The sequence below is a fragment of the Myotis daubentonii genome, chromosome 10 (assembly GCF_963259705.1).
Source record: "Myotis daubentonii chromosome 10, mMyoDau2.1, whole genome shotgun sequence".
NCBI lineage: Eukaryota > Metazoa > Chordata > Mammalia > Chiroptera > Vespertilionidae > Myotis > Myotis daubentonii.
In genome coordinates, this window is record NC_081849.1 from 81,084,788 (window position 1) to 81,104,731 (window position 19,944).

General features: G+C 50.2%; 1 protein-coding gene across 3 annotated transcripts in view; it reads right to left on the reverse strand.

Annotated features, from left to right (window-relative positions):
• ELMO1 (engulfment and cell motility 1) overlaps window positions 1-19,944 on the reverse strand; it is a 391,973-nt gene that overhangs the window by 219,139 nt on the left and 152,890 nt on the right. For 2 of the 3 annotated variants that reach the window (XM_059655863.1, XM_059655862.1), the window contains exons 8-13: window positions 14,456-14,555; window positions 8,141-8,292; window positions 6,488-6,566; window positions 5,195-5,239; window positions 4,183-4,233; window positions 552-674 (exon numbers count right to left, since the gene is read on the reverse strand). In XM_059655863.1, the coding sequence (XP_059511846.1) occupies window positions 552-674; window positions 4,183-4,233; window positions 5,195-5,239; window positions 6,488-6,566; window positions 8,141-8,292; window positions 14,456-14,555 (550 nt within the window). The remainder of the gene's footprint in view (window positions 1-551; window positions 675-4,182; window positions 4,234-5,194; window positions 5,240-6,487; window positions 6,567-8,140; window positions 8,293-14,455; window positions 14,556-19,944) is intronic. The other variant, XM_059655865.1, reaches the window with a different exon arrangement.

Sequence of the window (19,944 nt, forward strand, 5' to 3'; positions counted from 1 at the left end):
GGCTCCCGCTGCTCCCTCGGACTCTGCCTCGCGCCCTAAGTCCCCCAGGGCCTGCTGGAGGGCGGGCGACACGACCTTCCGTGCACAACCGCCAGAGGCCTGGGGAGAACTACAGCAGGTAGCCATCCAGCAGCGAGCCCTGAGAGCAGGGTGACCTGGGGCCCCAGCTCCAGACTGAGCGCTGGAGAATGGAAGCCACTTCCACCACCGGCAGGCTCAGGTCACACAGAGCTCCTAGTGGCCCCTGTTTTCTGGGAACTTGACCAAAGCTATTACATTGAGGGTATGGGGGCCAAGGGCCACGGTCAATGGTCACGTGATGTCAAGCTGTCTGATCCAAGAAAGAAAGAATGTGCATGTACTTGACGCATAATGAAATAATCCACTCATCATGTTCTGATCCTAGATTCACCTGAAATTCCAATCCATTCCCCCAAGTTCTGAGACGGCAATAGGTCAGTCATATCATCGTCTAAAATCTCCTGGTTCCAGAGTAGCCCAAGACATGTTCTCGCCTCCGTGTGCCTGCGCTGCTGGCCGTGAGCACTCACCTGGTCCTGGGGGTCCATCTTGGTCATCATCCTGTCCTCCAGGAGGTTAAAGGTGAGCACCTGCAGCACGTACAGCTGATGCGCCATTTCGTTGTTGATGGCCCGCTGCGCTCGGATGACGTGCTGCGGAGAGGATTCACAAAGGGAAAAGAAAAGGAAACAGCAGAAGTTAACCCCCATCATTACGCTAAGCAGAACCTCAGAAGTCTTCGTTTGGAGGCCTGGGGGGTCTAGTCTGGTGGGACTACGCTTCAGAAGAAAGGAGAGGACACAGGTGACCTTGAAGCTCACCTTTACATTCCAGGGCCCAATAAGGTTCCTAGATCTTTAGGCCGGAAACTGGGAAAAGACCTGCTGTGCTGTCTGCAGGGGGAGCAGCGGGGCACGGGACATGCCCTGGTGCCTTGGCCCTCTAACCAAGGCGGTGTGCCTGAGCCGAGGGGACCATGCAGAGAGCTGAGGATGCTGCCACAGGGCGTTCCTGCTCGCAGTGGGGGGACAGACGGTGCACATGCGCTGTAAGCGTGTTTGCCAGCGACGCTCCCTACTCCTGCCGCTGACAGGTGATCCCACTTCTAAATGGGGGAAATTTCAGAAGCAAGACACACAGGCAAAGTACCTACCAGACCTGTGGTTAATTCACTGTGAGAGCTACAGGGAGACCCCACTGCCACCCCAGTGCAGTGAGTGAATTCCTGGGCACGGCTTCACTCGCCTGTTAACAACTGAAAGTAAAATGACACCTCCTCTTAGAAACAGCACCAAAGGGGACACATATCAAAGGAATGGCATGAGCCTAAATAGGCGGGCCTTTGTCCCCTCTCCCCTGGAGCTGGGTCTGAAATGGGGTTCAGCCCTGGACCCTAACATACATCCTCTCTGGCAGAGACCACGGCGCTGCCTTAAACAGGACTGGCAAATGTCGCACCAGGTGTTTTGGGTATGCGAGGCCCCACCATGTCTTGCTGTCTGAAAGAACTTTCTACAGGTGCCCCAGCCTGGCATGCACTGAACTCCACACCCTGGCCTTGAGTGCCACATCCAAACAGCCAATTAAAGAAGTGTGTGTGGGGGGGGGGGGGGCGGGGGGGCAGAAGGAAGTGACAGACCCAAAATTATGGAGGTTGAGAGGGTGGGAAGCTAGGAATGGATGGCAGAGTAGAATAAAATCCAGTATCCTTTAGTCTCCAGAACAGAAGGTGAATCCACAGTATAATTCAATATCCAAAGTGTATGGGTGTTGACATTTAAGTCTTTACTCCATTCGGGGTCTATTCTGTATGTGGTGTAAGAAGGTGGTCTAACCTTACCACCTTACTAATCTTGAGACAGCATGGGTAGACCTAGCGGGTACTGTGCTGAGTGAAATAAATCAGAGAAAGAGAATACCATATGACTTCACTCATATGTGGAACCCAGAAGACAAAATAAACTGGCAAACAAGATAGAAACAGACTCAGATACAGAGAACAGACTGATGGCTTCCAGCGGGGAGCGAGGTTTGGGGGCTGGATATAAAGGTGAAGAGAGTAAGAAGCATAAATTGGGGATGTGATGAAGAGCATAGGGAATATAATCAATAACACTGCAATAACTATGCATGGTGCCAGGTGGGGACTGGAAGTACTGGGGGATCACTTTGCAATGTATATGATTACCTAACCACTTTGCTGTACACATGAAACCAATACAAACTACTACTGAATGCCAATGATAACTGAAAATAAAAGACAAAGGGTATGGCTGCTAAAGTGTATGGGTACTGTATCTATTTTTGTAGCAACTCCAAAGTGTCTTCATGCCAGCTTCTTGCCAGAGAATGCCAACCGTGAGCTTTGGGCCATCACAGCCTCACTGAAATCCCGCTGAGGTAAGCTGATCTTTGAAACATGGGGGCTACCGCCACTCCACCCACCCCATCCCTGGCACCATAGCGATGTCAACCACAGGCTGAGACCTCCATTCCTCACTTCTAGCCCTGCCTCTCCCCCCCACCCACCCCCCCCTCAGCACTACAGCTTCCGCAGGTATTGAGAGCCAGTGCGGAAAATCACCATATTAGGAAACCTCCTGAAATTTCCAACAAGCCGTTCTGGGACTGGAGTCTGCTCTAAAGCCCCACCCACTGACACCCAGTTCCGATTCCGGTTCCAGGAGGGAAAGTGTGTCATCCCTCAAGAACGGGGTACCTCCGTGGTCCAACAATGAAAATTACACTCATATGTTTCTCTTTATCCTAGGCAGCCAGGATGTTTAACATCAAACCCGATGACAAATTGTACTGATTACTATGGCCTTTGGGTTCTAGAATATTTATTTTGTTTGCCCTCATAAGGTTTTTAATTGTTAATAGCCTCACTGTATTGGAATGGGCGTGTGTGCACGCGCCTGTGTGTGCACACATGTGTGCATGTGTGGTCGGGCTTACAGAACTCCTCGCTGAAATCAATCACACACACGTCTTTCAGCCTCTAGTTAAAAGTCAAGTAGCCGATAAGGCCTCAGGAGATCGTGCTATTTGACTCATTTTCAAACGTTCACAGCCTCCACGTAAGGCCTCCCCCTCGCTGAGGTTTCTGGTCACGCTTGCACTCAGTAGTCTCCATGGACGCCTTTTCTTTTTCTCTCTGTAAAGGGGCCCAGGGAAATGATGGTGAAATTTCAGGGTCTGATGTGTTTATTTCCAGCTAGCTCCCTCATTAGAAACTGTATAAGCTCAAACTCATAAACCTTTTTTAAAAAATGTTTTTATTGATTTCAGAGAGAGAGAGAGAAACATCGATGAGAGAGAATCATCGATTGCCTGCCTCCTGCATACCCCACACTGGGGATGGAACCCACAACCTGGGCATGTGCCCTGACCGGGAATCAAAATGTGACCTCCTGGTTCATGGGTCAACGCCTAACCACTGAGCCACACCGGCCAGGCTCATAACCCCCGATTTTCTTACATCTAAGTTGTAGCAAAGCTAACACCATGGTGAGTGTAATAAACCTGCCCCCTGAGAGGCCCCGGCCTTTCCTGCCAGAATGTTCTTTCTCTAAAGCATTTTACTTTCAGTTGTTAACAGGCGAGTGAAGCAATGCCCAGGAATTCGCTCACTGCACTGGAGTGGCAATGGGGGTCTCCCTATAGCTCTCACAGTGAATTAACCACAGGTCTGGTAGGTACTTTGCCTGTGTGTGTTGCTTCTTGAATTTTCCCCCATTCAGAAGTGGGATCACTGTCAGTGGCAGGAGTAGGAAGCGACGCTGGCAAACACACTTAAGCGCATGTGCACCGTCTGTGCCCCCACTGCGAGCAGGAACGCCCTGTGGCGGCATTCTCAGCTCTCTGCATGGTCGCCTCAGCTCAGGCACACCGCCTTGGTTAGCGGGCCAAGGCGCCAGGGCATGTCCCGTGCCCCTCCGCTCCCCCTGCACACAGAGACCCCTCCCTCCACCCAGAGGCCATTCCCGTGGGAAGCCTTGTTCCTTCCACTTCCATAAGCGCCATGCTGCCTGCTTTCTGGTTCCTCCTGTTTCCCCACAGAAGCGAGTCACAGAACGAAGCAGGGCTATCGCCGCGGGAGGAGATACACGATGCACCGGCCCACCGCCCCCACCCACGGACGCGGCTCCCGAGACTCACCGTCAGGATGATGGAGCGCAGCTGCTTCTGGGCTAGGATGTTGGCCATCTCCTGCGGACGGAAAGCACCCCCATGAGCGCCGAGGTGAGGCACACCCGCCTCCACAGGCTCCGAAAGGACGGGCCCGGGAGCCTCCTAACGGGCGTCAGCAGTATTTCTCGGGAGAAGGGACTCACGGAGGAGGGTGTTCAGGTGACTTTTTGAATGTTCTGTTTGGCAAACAAGGCCATGGCCACAGCAAAGGAAGGAGCCCTGTGCCTGCAGTCTTTTCTCTTCTTAAGGCACTTCTTCCCGCCAGGAAAGGGTGGGTGCTGCGAGCACACTGACCTCTGCGAGGGGGAGCACGGTCCCGGGGAGAGGCTCGCTGCTCCTGTGGCTACAGGCGACTCACAGGCCTGCACCCTGAGCTTCAATGGTACAGAAGCATCACTTTAAAGATCCCCGTCTTACTTCTCCTCAACCTGAGCAAAATCCGCTCCCCGGCACTCGAAAGTGGTCTGTGCGAGTGAACGAGTGGCCGGGTCCCAGCCAAGTCCGGACGCCTAGGCAGATGCTCGGCCGCAGAACCCACACTGGGCACCGCCAGCCCGCGCTCTGCGGGTCGCGCCGGGGGCCCCAGCTGGCACACGGGTCTGCGGTGACTTTGAGAAGGAAGGAGTCCCAGATGCCCTTTCTTAAGATTGACACGTGGGCACCCAGGGGAAAGTTAATAGTTGGACACAATCTTGTTGCCAACATTCAAAAACGGAAATACTGCTCACATTCAGGAAGACGCTGGGATGTGGGGTTTTGGGGGGGATTGCATTTCGTGTTGCTACTCTTGCCGAGTGGAGAAGACTCTCAACTCGGATTCAGAAGCACAGCCACGAATTCCAGGTTAAAAGAAACTTGCAGAAAGCAGGGAGAAGGCAGGACGTGCGGTGAGGGTCAGGACCGGGGCTCAGGCGGGGTGGGCAGGCTTGAAGGAAAGCTCGGGGCTCGCTTGGTGCCAACGAGGGAACTGGGGACTTACAGTCAGAGGACAATCAAGGATGTCCACACTGCTGTCCACACCAGCCTGGCAGCGCCAGGGCCACCACGGGAAGGAGAGCAAGCGGGAGAGAGGAGGGCGGAGAGTGAGAGACTGTGAGAGGGCGCAGGGAGGCTAGTGCCCCGAGACCCACTGCACAGCGAGAACCACGTGGAAATACTGCGAGGGGCGCCAAAGGGCTGGAGGGCATGAAAGTCAAAATCTAATGCTAAGTCCTCTTCCCACGTCTTCCAACAGCAAACGAAGTGCACACGCAACTCTAAGCCACTCTCTCACTGTGCAAAAGCAGTCCTGGGAGGAGCAAAATCCTACACGGAAGACGAATCAGAAACCTTCATTGTTAGTCACTGAGGCTTACAAACCTGACAGTGAGAAAAGTGAAATTAAAAAAATACAACTCTTGACACTGAGGCTAGTAGCAGCTAGCTTTCCAAATTCATCTCAGCCAACGTTTTGTAACCATCCCAGAGTCCCCAGCACACTTTCTAATGGAAAGATCTCACCTTTCCACCCAGTATTCCCACCCGTGACTTGTGACGGAGGTAACCCAGTGTATTACATTGATGTGAAAACACATGAATGGATTTTGAGGTGTGAGCTAGATCTCAAGACAAAAACTCTACTCTTCACACACCCTCTTGAACGATGCTTTCTCAGTTGAAGAAACACCCAGGATCAACAGAAAAAGGAGAGTCTCGGAGGGTAGGTCCCATGGCACACGCACGGGAGAGGGAGAGGAACCGCCCACCCTCCCAGCCACAGCCACGCACAGACGGCAGAAACACCACCAGCAAGGAGCCCTAAGACACATGAGCGCTTAGTTCAACCCATGGCAGCAACCTGTGTGTTCACCCACCTTCCACCCACAGGCCCCGGGGCAGAGCTGACCCCTCTCAGGGTCTCAGTTTCCTCATCAGAAAAGTGGGCACAATGCCCTCCTTGCCCCATGAGCAGTCAGTGACACGTCAAGGTCACAGGGCTTCCTCCTCTGTTCCCACCGCGGCCGCAGGGCTGCCATGGGTGTGTTTGGGGAATCTGCACTGGCTTTGTTTGATGAAACGTTCTGCCATGGGGACAGTCCTAGCCTTCTCTCTCAGACAGGGCCTGCCCATGCCCACTTGGGCCCCCCTGGGTTTGAGAATGGTCCCAGGCTGGCCAGCCGGGCCACAGAGCAGCAGGAGCCCAGGGAGTCCCCAGGACGGGCAGGGGAGGCCCTCTCTCTGCACCCACAGCTGCCATTCCTGGGCACGGTCTTCAGACAGACATGCCACCTACCTGCCTCCTCTCGTCGGGCGCCTTCAGGAAAAGGGCATTGATCACGGCGATGGTGTAGGTCTGGATCTCCTGGTCTGTCCTGTAAGACACAGACAACACAGAAAGTCAAGAAGCTATGCCTGTGTCAGACACGATCGAGTTTATGGTCACTGCCCCCCAGAGAGGGAGAGAGGAAGGCAGGCCCCAGAAACACAGTGGCACTAAGAATGTACTCTGATCATCACAAGGCTGGAAACATAGTGGTGTGGAGGCAATTACTATAGCCCATCAGACACACCCAGCAAACACAGGTGGCCAGCGGGCCCTCTCTCTCCTCCTCTGCTAGGATGAAAGGGTTAACTCAGCCCGGCTGACATGGCTCAGTGGTTGTGCATTGACCTATGAACCAGGAGGTCATGATTTAATTCCCGGTCAGGGCACATGCCCGGGTTGTGGGCTCAATTCCCAGTGTGAGGTCTGTAGGAGGCAGCCAATCAATGATTCTCTCTCATCATTGATGTCTCTATCTCTATCTTCCTCTCCCTTCCTCTCTGAAATCAGTAAAAATATATTTTAAAAAAAGGAAAGTGTGAACTCAGTGGATGAAACGTGTGTGTGTCTGTGTGTGTGTAGGTGTGTCTGTGTGTGTGTGTGTGTGTGTGTGTAGGTGTGTCTCTCTGTGTGTGTGTGTGTGTGTGTGTGTGTGTTCAGTCTGATGCATGAAGTACATCTGGGAGGAGACTTGGCTGACCCCAAGTCCTAGCCTTATTATAAAGGAAGCAGCTTTGTCTCCATGGCAATGATATGACATATTCTAAACATCTACTTCCAAAAAGAAACTTTCTAATGACAAGAAGATCAGGTTTTTATGTTTACACATTGGCTTTTCACTGGCATGAAGTCAGAAATTGCAAATGGAGGGACGCTCTAATGGAAGCCACCTGGGCAACAGTAAGTCAGTGAGGAGAGCTCAGGCATAAGCCAGAGCAGCTATGAGCTACTCGTACAGACAATTTGGGAGAGGGGCCCTGGGAACACACCTTGGGCAGAATGAAGGTCAGGCCCAGGGCGCCCCACGCCTGGGCGAGCTCCTGGTGTGTCCCTAAGACACGGTTCCCGCATCTGCAGCACTGGGTAGCAACACTTATTCCCAGGGGCTGCTTTCAGAATAAGGTGAGGGGATGTGCCTAAGACCCTCAGCACAGCACTTGGCAACAAGGAACTCTCCTCTTTGAGGAAGTGCACTGTGGACACACAAATGTGCCCTCGAGGTTCAGAAGAAAGAGACACTTCACATGCAGGGGACTGTGAAAGCGCCGCTATTCCTAGAGAGGGTTCATGCAAAAATATCATTTTAGAACGTGTGCTAATTTTCCCTGAGGCCACAATCTATCCTCTCTCAGCACTGATGTTCCTATCTCTCTCCCTTCCTCTCTGAAATCAATAAACATATGTTTTTTAAAAAAGTAAAACTGTGGCTATCTGCCAACACTGATCAAAATTGGGTGCCTACTGAGGGCCAGGCACGGAGGCCAGGACAGTGCCAAGAATGGGCACGGCGCTCACCAAGCGGCAAGCAACTGCCATTGCAGTGCGACAGGGCTAGCGATAGACAGGCTTCCGGGGCGTTACAAGCTGAGCATCTCCAGGCCCTTGCAGGGGCCTCGCGCTTACCCTTGCAGATGGGGGATGAGCTGGCCAATGGTGATCTCCTGCGCCACCTTTTGGTAGAGGTCGTGGCTGTTGAGCACCATGGACTCCAAGATGGCCAAGGACCGCTGCAGAATGGAGGTGTCCATGCCCGACTTGTTGACGAAACTCGCAATCTGAAAACCCAAGAGGGACACAGGTGACTGCTCGCGGTCAGCACGGCAGAGAAGGACAGAAGGGAGCGAGTCAGGGAAATTGGGAGCTCGGATAGCAAACACCAGACACTGGGGGTCCAAGTACCCGCATGGACAGTGGAACAGCCAGGGGCACGTGGAGCCAACAGGATGCTTCAGGACATCACCACAAAGCGCTATGTGCACCCCATTTCTGCAATTCCATTGTAAGCAACCTTCACAGGGGAACAGCTTCAAAGAATGATTTGGTCTAGTTTTTCCAGGATTATTCTGTGTTTCAACTTTTGGAGCAAATGATTCCAACACATGCAACCGTCCCTATGTGTCCGAAGGGTACTGGTTCTGAGACCCCCTCGCATAAAACCCATGGGCGCTTAGGTCCTGTACATAAAATGGAGCAGTATTTGCTACCGTACGTTTGCATACGGGCCACAGCAGGCTATGCCTACACTCCCCTGCATCTGACTGCATTCAGCACAGGCCTGACGCCTGTTTTGCTTTTCAAAACTTTCTGGAATTTCTTTCCCCCGAATATTTTCTATCTGTGGTTGGTTGAATCCGTGAACGTGAAACCCACTGACATGGAAGACCAACTATGCAGTGTGAGGACGCCTGTGTTTCTCTGAGACAATAATTTCCACTCATACAAACAGCCACTTCTCTCCATTCCCAGGCCACTCCACTACCCGCGGATCCATGCCTTCATGTGCTGGTTATGATCCTGTTACATTCTTCAGGGACTCGCACAAATCACACTTGTCGACACAAGTCAACTGGCAACTTCTCCGTCACAGGCTACTGGCCTGCGATCCCTCCGTGGAGCACGCTTTCCCCGACACTCTCATTTTAAATGGTTAAAATAAACTCTCCTCATCTCTCCAAAAGTTAGCAAACAGGAAAACCTTTAAATTAGCAGTGTGGAAAGTTAAAATCACAGTTTAGGCTCTGAAATGCATTCCCTAAGGAATTAATCGCTGAGGCCTCCAACATAAATCACAACATAAGGGAGACACAAAATAAGGGTTAGAATAATGGTCGCAGAAAGGTTTTATTTTAGAGGCCTCGTTAAAAGTTATTACTGTCTGGTGACAACGCACACGAAGGGCTGTTATTATAGCAGCATAATGACTGCTCTTCAGAGCTGCATAATGTGGTCCTATGACAAATGGGAGCTTGCCGCTTGCCTCTGTCGACACTAATGTCTCCTTTACGCCGTGCCCCCGACCACTTCTCCGCATCCCCTCTCCAGCCCTGCGCGAGACAAAAGGCCCAGGCGTCCCTGGCAATGCGCTGGGACCATCTCAACTGTTCCCAGCCCAGCGACTCCCTGGTGAAAGCAGGGGAAAGAGTACTGACACCAGCCTCCACCCTTGCCCCACAGACATCTGGATTTCAGAGGGTGTGAAATAAATGACGCAAAGCAGAGTAACATTACGCCGTTATATTCCAAACGCTATTATTTTATGATATAAACTACAGGAAAGAATACAAGACATTTAAGATTCTCAAAAGAACTCCACTGGCCCATCGTCAATTGCGTTTGCCCATTTCACGGCCAATAAACTTCTCCGACGTGTTTACTGGCCCTGGAAAGCCCGCACCTTCCTCCTCAGTCTGCTCCATGGGACCAACTCTACCTGCCAAGACTGCCTTTCTCCTCTAAGGCCGCCCTTCTCTGAGGGAAAGCCAACCCTCCCATACTGTGCTCATGTTTACCACTTCTCTTAGACCTCCTCCAAGCAAAGAGAAATGCTGCCACTCCTGTCCACACCATCCACCCCTTTCTGCTACCCCAGCACATGCTCAGGCGCCTGCTGGGAAATGGAAGAACTCCCAGAGCTGCTCGCTGACGGTGCTGCTCATGTCCTCTGCACTCCTTCTCTCCTCCCTCCACTCCCCTTTTCTCGTCTCCACTTCGTAAATTTGCATGTATCCTTATGGCTCCTTGAAAAATTTTCCACCTGAGAGCTCCCTCCCCACCTGCCACCTCCACCCTCTCTCTCCATTCATTGGAGTCACAGGCATTCACTGTGTGCCACCAAACAGGCTCGCGCTGACCTGAGACCTGAAGAGAGAGGAGCAAGACCCACAGGATTTTTAATTTCAAGAACCTTATAGTCTAGCAGAGACTTTGCCTTTAAACTTACACACACACACACACACACACACACACACACACACACACAAACTTATATATACTAGAGGCCTGGTGCACGAAATTTGTGTGCTGGGGCGGGGGGGGGGAGCGTCCCTCAGGCCAGCCTATGCCCTCCCGCAATCTGGGAGCCCTCAGGGGATGTCCGACTGATGGCTTAGGCCAAGTGGGCCTAAGCCATCAGTCGGACATCCTTAGTGCTGCCGTGGAGGTGGGAGAGGCTCCAGCCACCACCGCTGCACTCACCATCCATGAGCCTGGCTTCTAGCTGAGCGGCACTCCCCCTGTGGGAGCACACTGACCACTAGGAGGCAGCTCCTGCATTGAGCGTCTGCCCCCTGGTGGTCAGTGCAATGACCGGTCGTTCCACTATTCGGTTGATTTGCATATTAGCCTTTTATTATATAGGATAAATTGATTTCAGAAAGAAGGGAGAGGGAAAGATAGAAACATCAATGATGAGAGAGAATCATTGATTGGCTGCTTTCTGCACGCCCTCTACTGGGGATCGAGCCTGCAACCCGGGACATGCCCTGACTGGGAATCGAACCATGACCTCCTGGTTCATAGGTCGATGCTCAATCATATATAGCCACACCAGTAGGCTCTTTGCCTTTAAAGTTTTTGAAGCTCCGTTACTGTACTTTTGGCCCACGTGGGTGATAAAGTCTAACCGAGCCAAAGCCCAGCTTTGGGAAAGTAGGTCTGCAGCATGAGGAAGCGGAGGTCAGAGGGTCAGCTGTAATTACACACACTGCTCCCGCACGCTTCCACCCAGTTGAAAAGGTTACCCAAACACAACTGAGGAAGATCTGGGTGGTTTTAGGAAGCTAAGGGCCATCACAGTGCATGGATCAAGGACCCAGCGATTAAAATCACGTAAACCCTCTTCGAGTTGCTCCAGATGAGGTCTTAAATTCTCCTCTGTCACCACAACTGAATGCACCGTGGGGCGCACCAGGCAGCGGCCCGTAAATCTCGCACGCTTTTACTGGTAAGAGGCAGAAATTACTGGGTCTCAGCCACACGGCTGGATGCGTGTCCCGCGCTGGCAGCTCGGTGGGTGGACCGGCCTCCTGCAGAGCCGGGTTCAGAGCTCTGTGTGCGGCTCTGCTGCCAAGAAAAGGCCCTGGTGCTGTCCTTGGCGAGGAGAAAACCAACTCGTGGCTCAGAAAAGTTCTGGGGGCTTGGGGTGTCTTTACTCCATTCTTTTTTCTCCACGCCCTCCTATCCGCTCCTTAGGTAGCCAGGTCTTTAAAAGGCAACAACATGGCCCTGGCCAGTATGCTCAGAGGGTGGGCGTCGACCCCGGCACCGAGAGGTTGCCAGTTCGAGTCCCACCCAGGCACATGCCCGGGTTGTTATCCGTAGGGGGTGTGCAGGAGGAAGCTCACCCTCACATTGGTTCTCTCTCTCTGTCTCTCTCCCTTCCTCTATCTCTAAAACCAATTTTAAACATATTTTTTAAAAAGCAACATTACATACTGGCATAAAAAAAATTCCAAGTTTCAAAGTGTTTTTGCAATGATGTTACTTATTGCAAAAGAAGTTTGGAACTAGAACCAACAGATGAAACAGTGAGCAGGAGATGGGGGCTGGCAGGGGCAACAACACTTCTCCAAAGTGGCATGAATCTGGCATTAATAGGGAGCCAAGTCTGTGTGGCAGAGATAAGCGTCTTTTGTCACCAGATTTTTGTCGAGATAAAGCTCCATTTAAAAGACAGTTGTCTGCACACAACCTCTGGGTTGTCAGGGCGCTGAAGTTGATCCAGCTAATGAATAAATGACGTTAACCTTACAGAAACGATCAATTATAAAGCCATTTTCTGATGACCATTTTTCAAATTCAACTTGGGGTTGAGATCCAAGTAGCAAGGCGAGGGAAAGAGAATGACTGGGAATGAGCACGTGGACTACTAGTATGTGAAATGTATTGCCTTCTGAAAAATACTTCACTTTTTATTAGTCATCATTAGATTTAAGATGGCTTTTCATTTAATTGCAGGAAATGGAAACCATTTTCTTAACACGTTAGGCGCCAAGCCTGTTTTGTCTTCCTTTCCGTTTCAGTCACCGGTGACTGACATGGTGCTTAACGTGTTAAGCAGTTAGCAAATTAAAATTACTGTCATTCTCTCTAGCCATGTCTCACATCATTTAGCACGTTAAGCGCCATGCCAGTCACGGTGACTGACACTATACTTTCCCTCCGGACCTCGTCGCTCACCGGTGCCGCCAGCATATCGGTGAAATGGGCTATCGCGGGTTACACGGAAAGGAAGACAAAACAGGCCTGGCGCTTAAGGTGTTAAAGAAAGACCGCTTTGTCCACGCATCACTGAAATTCTACTTGACGTTCATTTAAATACTAAACCATTGTACTCCTTCTCCTTCCAGTTCTGGGTTTTAAACAAAGCTTCTGACCCGGCCGGTGTGGCTCAGTTGGCCGGGCGTCGCCCTGTGCACCGAAAGGTTGCTGGTTTGATTCCCAGCCAGGGCACATGCCTGGGCTGTGGGCTTGATCCCAGGTTGGGGCACTTACCGAAGGCAACTGATCAATGTTTCTCTCTCACATCAATATTTCTCTCTCTCCCTCTCCCTCTCCCTGCCTCTTTCTCTAAAGTCAATAAAAATATATTTAAAAAAGCAAAATAATGCTTCTGAAGCAAATTTCATTCATTCATTTCACAGAAATGCATTAAGGTCTGTGCCGGGCTCTGAGGACAAAGTTGGGGAGAAAGCCATGGTTCCGCCTCCCTAGGAGTCACCGGGAGAGCCAGACAAATGACCCCCAATTCACAGAAAAGGGACACGTGCTGGCACAGGGACACCCCCAGCATCCCAGGGGAGTGGAGAGCAGGAGGGATGCCTGCACCCCACCCAGGGAGGCAGGGAGGGCTCAACAAGCGGCAGCGTGGGGGAGGGGGGGGCGGGGGCAGGTCCTCAGAAGCCATCTTTACCCCCTGGAACACAAGGGGGGGTGAGATGGGGGGGGGGGCAAGGCCGCTGTGTCCGCGCCTCCTGCCTCCGGACCAGAAAGCACAGGACTCTCTGTCCTTCTCTGGAGGGGACGCCTGCCGGGATCGAAAGCGTTAAGTGGTGTGTGAACACACAATACACTCCCAGGAGCCAGCCTCGGAGCAGCGCTGCTGGCCCAGCAGAGGCAGGAGGCCGCCGCAATGTTTCTTAGGGTCAAACATCCGCAAAACGCAGGATCTTCACATGGAACCTGCTTCTCCCGACTTGGACTGAGAGAGACAGAATTCAGAGTCTGTTCTCTGCCTCCATCATCACTCCCTGCCCCGCCCCCCCAGGAAAGCCCCTCAGAACACGTCAGAATGTCCTTGGCTTTCTCACTGACGGCCACTCCTCTTCTTTTCACAATTTTGACAAATACAGGCAAAAAGGGGGCTCGCCCTTTGGGGTTATTTTCTAAGTTGTTCCCATCGCTCGTCATCTTGGGCTTCACGCCCTCGTGGAAGGAAAGAGGACTCGGGGTTCTGTCAAGAGTACCCTGGGCTCCCAACCAGCTCTTGTCTGAAATAAATATGCAACATCGTGCAGGGACCTCCGATCCCCACCCCACGTCAGCAGGTGAGGGGCTCCAGGATGGCCTTCGTTTCAAGGCAGCGTCTCCCTCGAGCTGTTGGTTAACTTTGAAAGGACAAGGACAAAGTTAACGTCACCAGGGGACTCAGCAGATACCACCTCAGCCTCCCAGTCAAGGTCAGCTTTGCCAATGAAGACATATGGACAGCAGGTACCCCCCGGGATGCACGGAGGAGGGCACGTTACTGCTCTGGAATTCTTGCCACAAAGGCACAGCCTTCCATGGACCATGAGGGAAGGACCAAAGAAACCAGATTGGAGGGCTTTCTACAATACAGCTGACCAGTACCATTCAAGATGACCAAAGTCACAAGAGACAAGGCAGCGAGGGAGCGAGGGAGGGGCGGACTCAGGCCCAAGGAAGCACAGTGGGCCTTACCTTCTTAATGAACGCCACCGAGAACGTATCCCAGGACACGATCCCATGGTCCATCAGCTCCACGAAGGCCGTCAGCGTGAAGGACAGCATGTCTCCAAAGCTGGAAAACACAGGGAGGCACAATGGTCACGGGCCCGGAGCCGAGCGTGGGGAGAGACATGGGAGTGACGAAGCCTGAGGAAATGGGACACAGCAGAGCTGTAAAGAGGTCACTGGGGTCAGCGACTGGGCCACAGACCATGTGGTGCAAACCTGTGTCCAGGGACAGGATGCAGGCCGGCCTCCCAGGCTGCCCAGGGAGCCGGGCTGCAGTGGGACTGACCGGGCTCACAGTGACCCTGCCCTGGTGAGCTGTGCCTGCTGCACGGAGGCACCCCCTCTCTGAGCCTGTCCGCTCGGCAGGGCACTGGACAGTGGTCTCCATCCAACCACAGGGCTGCGTGCAGCCTCAGCAGTGGCGGGGAGCATTCGGCACGTGAGGGCTTAAAGGACAGCTCAGCCATGAGCTAGGGTGATGAGACAGGCAATGCGCCTCCTGTATTGCCCGTGGGTGTCCAACAGGGAAGGCGAGAAATGATTCTCTTCAGAGTATTAGCACTTTGCACAGGATCTGCGTGGCCTCCATGTATCTGCGTGTGTGCCTATGTGTGTGTGTGTCTGGCCAAGTGCACACAGACACGAGCTCATAGAGATGAGCCTGTATGTAGGTAAGGACATTCCTTTCTGTGTGACACTGGCCAGCATCTTCTCTCCGCACAGTGTCTATGGAGAGATGACCGCTGGCCAGCAGCAGGTGGCTGTGACTGGAGGACGGTGGGAAGGGTCTAAGGTGAGCACTAGAATTTCACACAGACATGCAGCAAGCGCACGTAAAGGCAGTTGTGCCCCCATCAGACAACATCCTGGTTTCTGGTGCCTTCAAAACAACACTTTAACAGACACCCTGCATCTCACAGAAACCCGCCTCTACTGTAAATGCTCATCATAATAAACCTGAGACTCTCCAAGTTCATGGGATCATGGGCCTTGGGACTTCTACACGGCCTACAACTGTCCTGAGTCATTTGCTTGGTTTTTTAAAAATAGAGTAGCCTGCTCAGATGTTCAATCTGTAGACTCCTGTTTACAATTGCCACACCACCAGATGTCAATTACTCGATTCGAAAGCAGCCCGTGTTTCTTTTAAAGCAGCTTCACAGTTTCCCTTCCTCCCTGTGCTCTCAGCGCAGCCTCAGCAATGACCTTGGGATCCTGCCTCTCCCAGGAGCTGTGATGCTGAAAAGAAACCCAGGAGAGAAGAAGCGGCCCCTGCCCAAAGCTGCCAGAGGGCAGAGAGGAGGAGACACAATGGACGGAAACGGGTGAGCGGGTGGCTCCCCAGTCACAGGGCAGAGGGTCCCCTCCAGCTCGAGGCAGGACATCAGTGGTGCATCTCTGCCTCAGTTTCCTCACTTATCACAAAGGGACGGCGATGCTGCTGGTGGTGGTGCCTAAGCAGACGACTGCTGGGAGAGAAGCCACCTTCAGGCGGGTGCGGCACGGAGGAAGTAGCACAGACTGGCTCGGACCATCATACAAAAGCGAGGCTTCGAACGGTAAACGCGGCCTGTGATTGTCAAGCGTTTGCCTTCAATGTGTCCGTAACGATTTGCCTTTGGAGCCAGAAAAATAAACGTGCAAGAAAAGCCAAACCACTCAGGCCAGAGAGAAAAGCAGCAAATACTCTTTTAAAGGCTCTTTTCTGAGTCCCAGCTGGGCACTCACAGCCTACAGGTGCCCCTAGGTGGCATCAGAGGATCAGCCCCAGCAAATACATCCCAGACCAGAAAACACACTTCCTTAAGGAGAGAACAAAAATGTAGAAAGACAGGAGACTGGATGAAGAGAGTAGCAAGAAAGGTTAAACAAAAATTCCAGGACGACTCTTTCTATTGGCAATGAGTCAAGATAACATAAACATCTACTGGGGGGGGGGGAGGGGGTAAGGAAAATAAAGAGAGCCAGGCAATAAAGCAATTAGTAAGATTTATTAAAAGATTGTGCTGGCATTAGTATTGCTGTGGATACATTATTATAGAATTATAATATTCATCATAAAACTATTAGCTGATTTATTATTTTAGCATAGTACTAGTAGTAAGTAATATTAGCTAAATTTTTTAACTTAGGAAAGAGGAAAACCAGCAGTCACATTGCTCAGAGTTGCCATCTGCCTACATCAGGCATGCTCAGAGACGTCCACGCTCCAAGTTTCCCAGGTCCACGCCTGGAGGACATGTCCGTGGCCTCCACACTGAGCCGAGACGGCCTCAAGGTCATTGCTAACAGAACAAGCAGTGGACAGGCCATGGCAAGGAATGCACACATTTTTGGGAACAAACCCTTCCTTCCAGTCCCTGTAGTGGGTTGAGGCTGGGTCAGAGGCGCTATTAGTCTTCGCCATCTGCTGTAGAAGCAAAGGATGCAGTATGAACGCTCTCTAGTTACCCAAGGGGAAAGGGCTGTGCCCCGCTCAGGGAACCCACAATCCATGTGCCTGTGGTCACATCTGGGATGGCCCTTCGTCCCAGTGCTCCGGCGCTCTGCCTACAGATCCTCCTGGAAGGGCTTTGGAAGGGGACGCAGAGAACGGGAAAGAGTGGAGTTTGGTTTCCAAATCTCCAAGTTGACTTGGGGCCCGGCTTTCAGCCTCCAGGTGGCCACGGAGGGGAGCACCATTTCGGATACAGCGGACAGGGCTTCCTGTGCTAATTATCCTTAGTGTGAACGACTGGTAAGTGAGGAGAGATCTTCACATCACACACCAAAGCGCCCAGAGGAAGGACTACTCTCTGGGCCATCTAATAACATTTTATAGAAATGTTATAGGATGATATTTACATGTTACACAATTATTACCTAGTAACATGTATACATACATTTATATACACGTTTTAATATGTAATTACACATTATATAGAGATGTTTTAGACATATGATATGATATACAAATGTTATTAGATATGTTAGGTCTATATATAGTGTGCTGCATGTTATGTCATTAAATATATAATGCACAGATTATATGCTATATGTATAGTGCATAGGTAACATATAATTCATTTTGATGGCTTGCTGGATGGCATACTAGGTTTCTAAGAGGGAGAACTTTCTGAAAATTCAGCTTCAAACCCTCAGTTGCAAGGAAAGGGCGGCCAGGAAAAATGTTTTAACATTCCAAATCAGTGGCCGCAATCACTTCATTTCAAACGAGGCAGCCACAGAGCTCTCAGCACACCAGACACAGGGTTTACGTCCATTTCTGGAGGAGACACTGGGCTCCAAAGAGGCGGAGGCAGGAGCCACGGGCTGAGCTCTGACGTCAGTGCTGGTGGAGAAGATCCAGGCCCAAGAGGTGCAAATATAGAGCAAGGGCCTGGCCCAGGAGGGAGCATTCTTGTTTGGTTGGCTTATTTATTTTGCATCAAGTGCTAACCTAAAATTTGTGTAGCGCTGACTGCCACAAATTACACCGACTGCAAACTCTCTGTGCTGGCGGAGAGTCACGGTCCTGGCCAACACACCATGTGTGCTGGAAACATTCGAATCAATGTTTCTCATCAACTCAGTAGAGACTGTCTTCATTCCAACAGATGTCAGCCAATCTCGTAGCGTTTAAATTTATGCTGCTAAGTTTATACAAGAATAGTGCTTCCAAATGTTTCCACTGGGGGCCGTGGCCAGGACAAGTGGAGGAAAGGTGAAAAGAAAGGCCAGTTTTAAAGTGATCAATAAATCACACTCCATGTATCCTTAACGGCCAATGATAATGAACACTGTCCTGCCCTGCCCTTTGAGATTTCCATGTCAGGCACGTTCTTGAATAACGGCACTTAGTTCAATGCCATTTTGTTATCGCATTGATGAGATGCTGTAGAAACGTAAATCATGTTGATATCAATTAGTCTGTGGTAACACTGGTTTCCTTCTGTGACATTTTGCCACAGTTCCAAGAACCTATCGATGATGCTAGTGAGGACTTAACTGTAGTTTCTTTTGTTTGTGATAAAATTTATATACATTGAAATGTATGGATTTCTATACAGCTAGACAATGCCTTGCCCTTCAGAAACATAGCATGATTTATGTCAGCCAACAATCTTTTGGCTCCGTTGTTAAATTTAACTGTGGATCAATTCTGGACTCTTTATTCCATTGTCCTGTCTGTCCTCTTATAACAATATCATACTGTCTTAATAACTAACTTTAGAGTAGTAAGTCTTGAAATCAGTTGAAATCCATCAACTTTGTTGGTCTTCGTTGTTGTTTTTCAAGACTGTTTTGGCTATTCTAGGGTCTATGCACTTCTTTTAAGTTTTAAGATTGATTAATAATTTCTTTTTAAAAAAATGTACTGAATTGAACTTACAGATTAATTTAGGAAGAATTGCTCTCTTCAAAATGCTGTGTATTTTAAACCACGAAATGGTACATTCTCCACTTACTTAGGTCTTCTTTAATTCCTTTCGGTAATATATTTTTCAGTGAACAGACAGTGCATGTCTCTTGTTAAACTTATTCCAAAAAATTTTATGATTTTTGATACTTTGTAAAGAAAGTTTTAAAATTTCATTTTCTAGTTGTTTGCTGTTAATGTATAAAAATACCTCACTTGTATATACCGATGTTGTATCCAAAAATCTTGCTAAATTCAATTATGAGATCTAGCAATGTCTTTATAGATTTCTTTGGAATTTTTACATAAACATATCTTCTATAAATAGAGTTGTTTTACTTCTTCCTTTCTGACCATTATGTCTTTTATTTCTTTCTTGACTTATTGCTATGGCTAAACACTCTGATAAAATGTTGAACAGAAGTGCAAAACACATTTGCCTGATTTCCCATCTTTAGGAGGAGGAAATTCAGTCTCCTCACATGAAGAATAATGCATTTTTTCCACTGCCTTTATCAGGTTGAGGAAATTATCTCCATTTCTAGATTGCTGCGAATTTTTATGAATGAATGTTAGATTAATAAAACTTTTTCTGTACCTATCATCTACTTTCTGTATCTATTAAGATTATTTTATTCTCCTTTATTTTACTAAATACTGAATCACACCAGGGACTGACTTTCAAACTTTAACCTTTTCCCGGGATAAAACCTTATTCGCTGCAAAGTATTACCCTTCCTATATACTGCTTGACTGTCATTGTTAATGGGTTGCACCTGGTTCATTTGATGATCTACCACTTTTGTTTCCTGTATTGTCTTGTCCAGTTTTGCCATCAGGTGAGAACAGCCTCATGATTTCATCTGATGAACTACTCTGCCACCTCAGGAACCAGGGCCCTGAGCACTGACTTGTCTATGACTGCTCAGCAGACGTCACAGTTCACACTAGCCCCCCTTCCAGTCTCCACACCCACAGAACAAAACCCTGGCAGATAAATTTCAAGACATCATTTTGGCTTCAGAGCCCCACATTCCTCTCCATTACCAAGTTG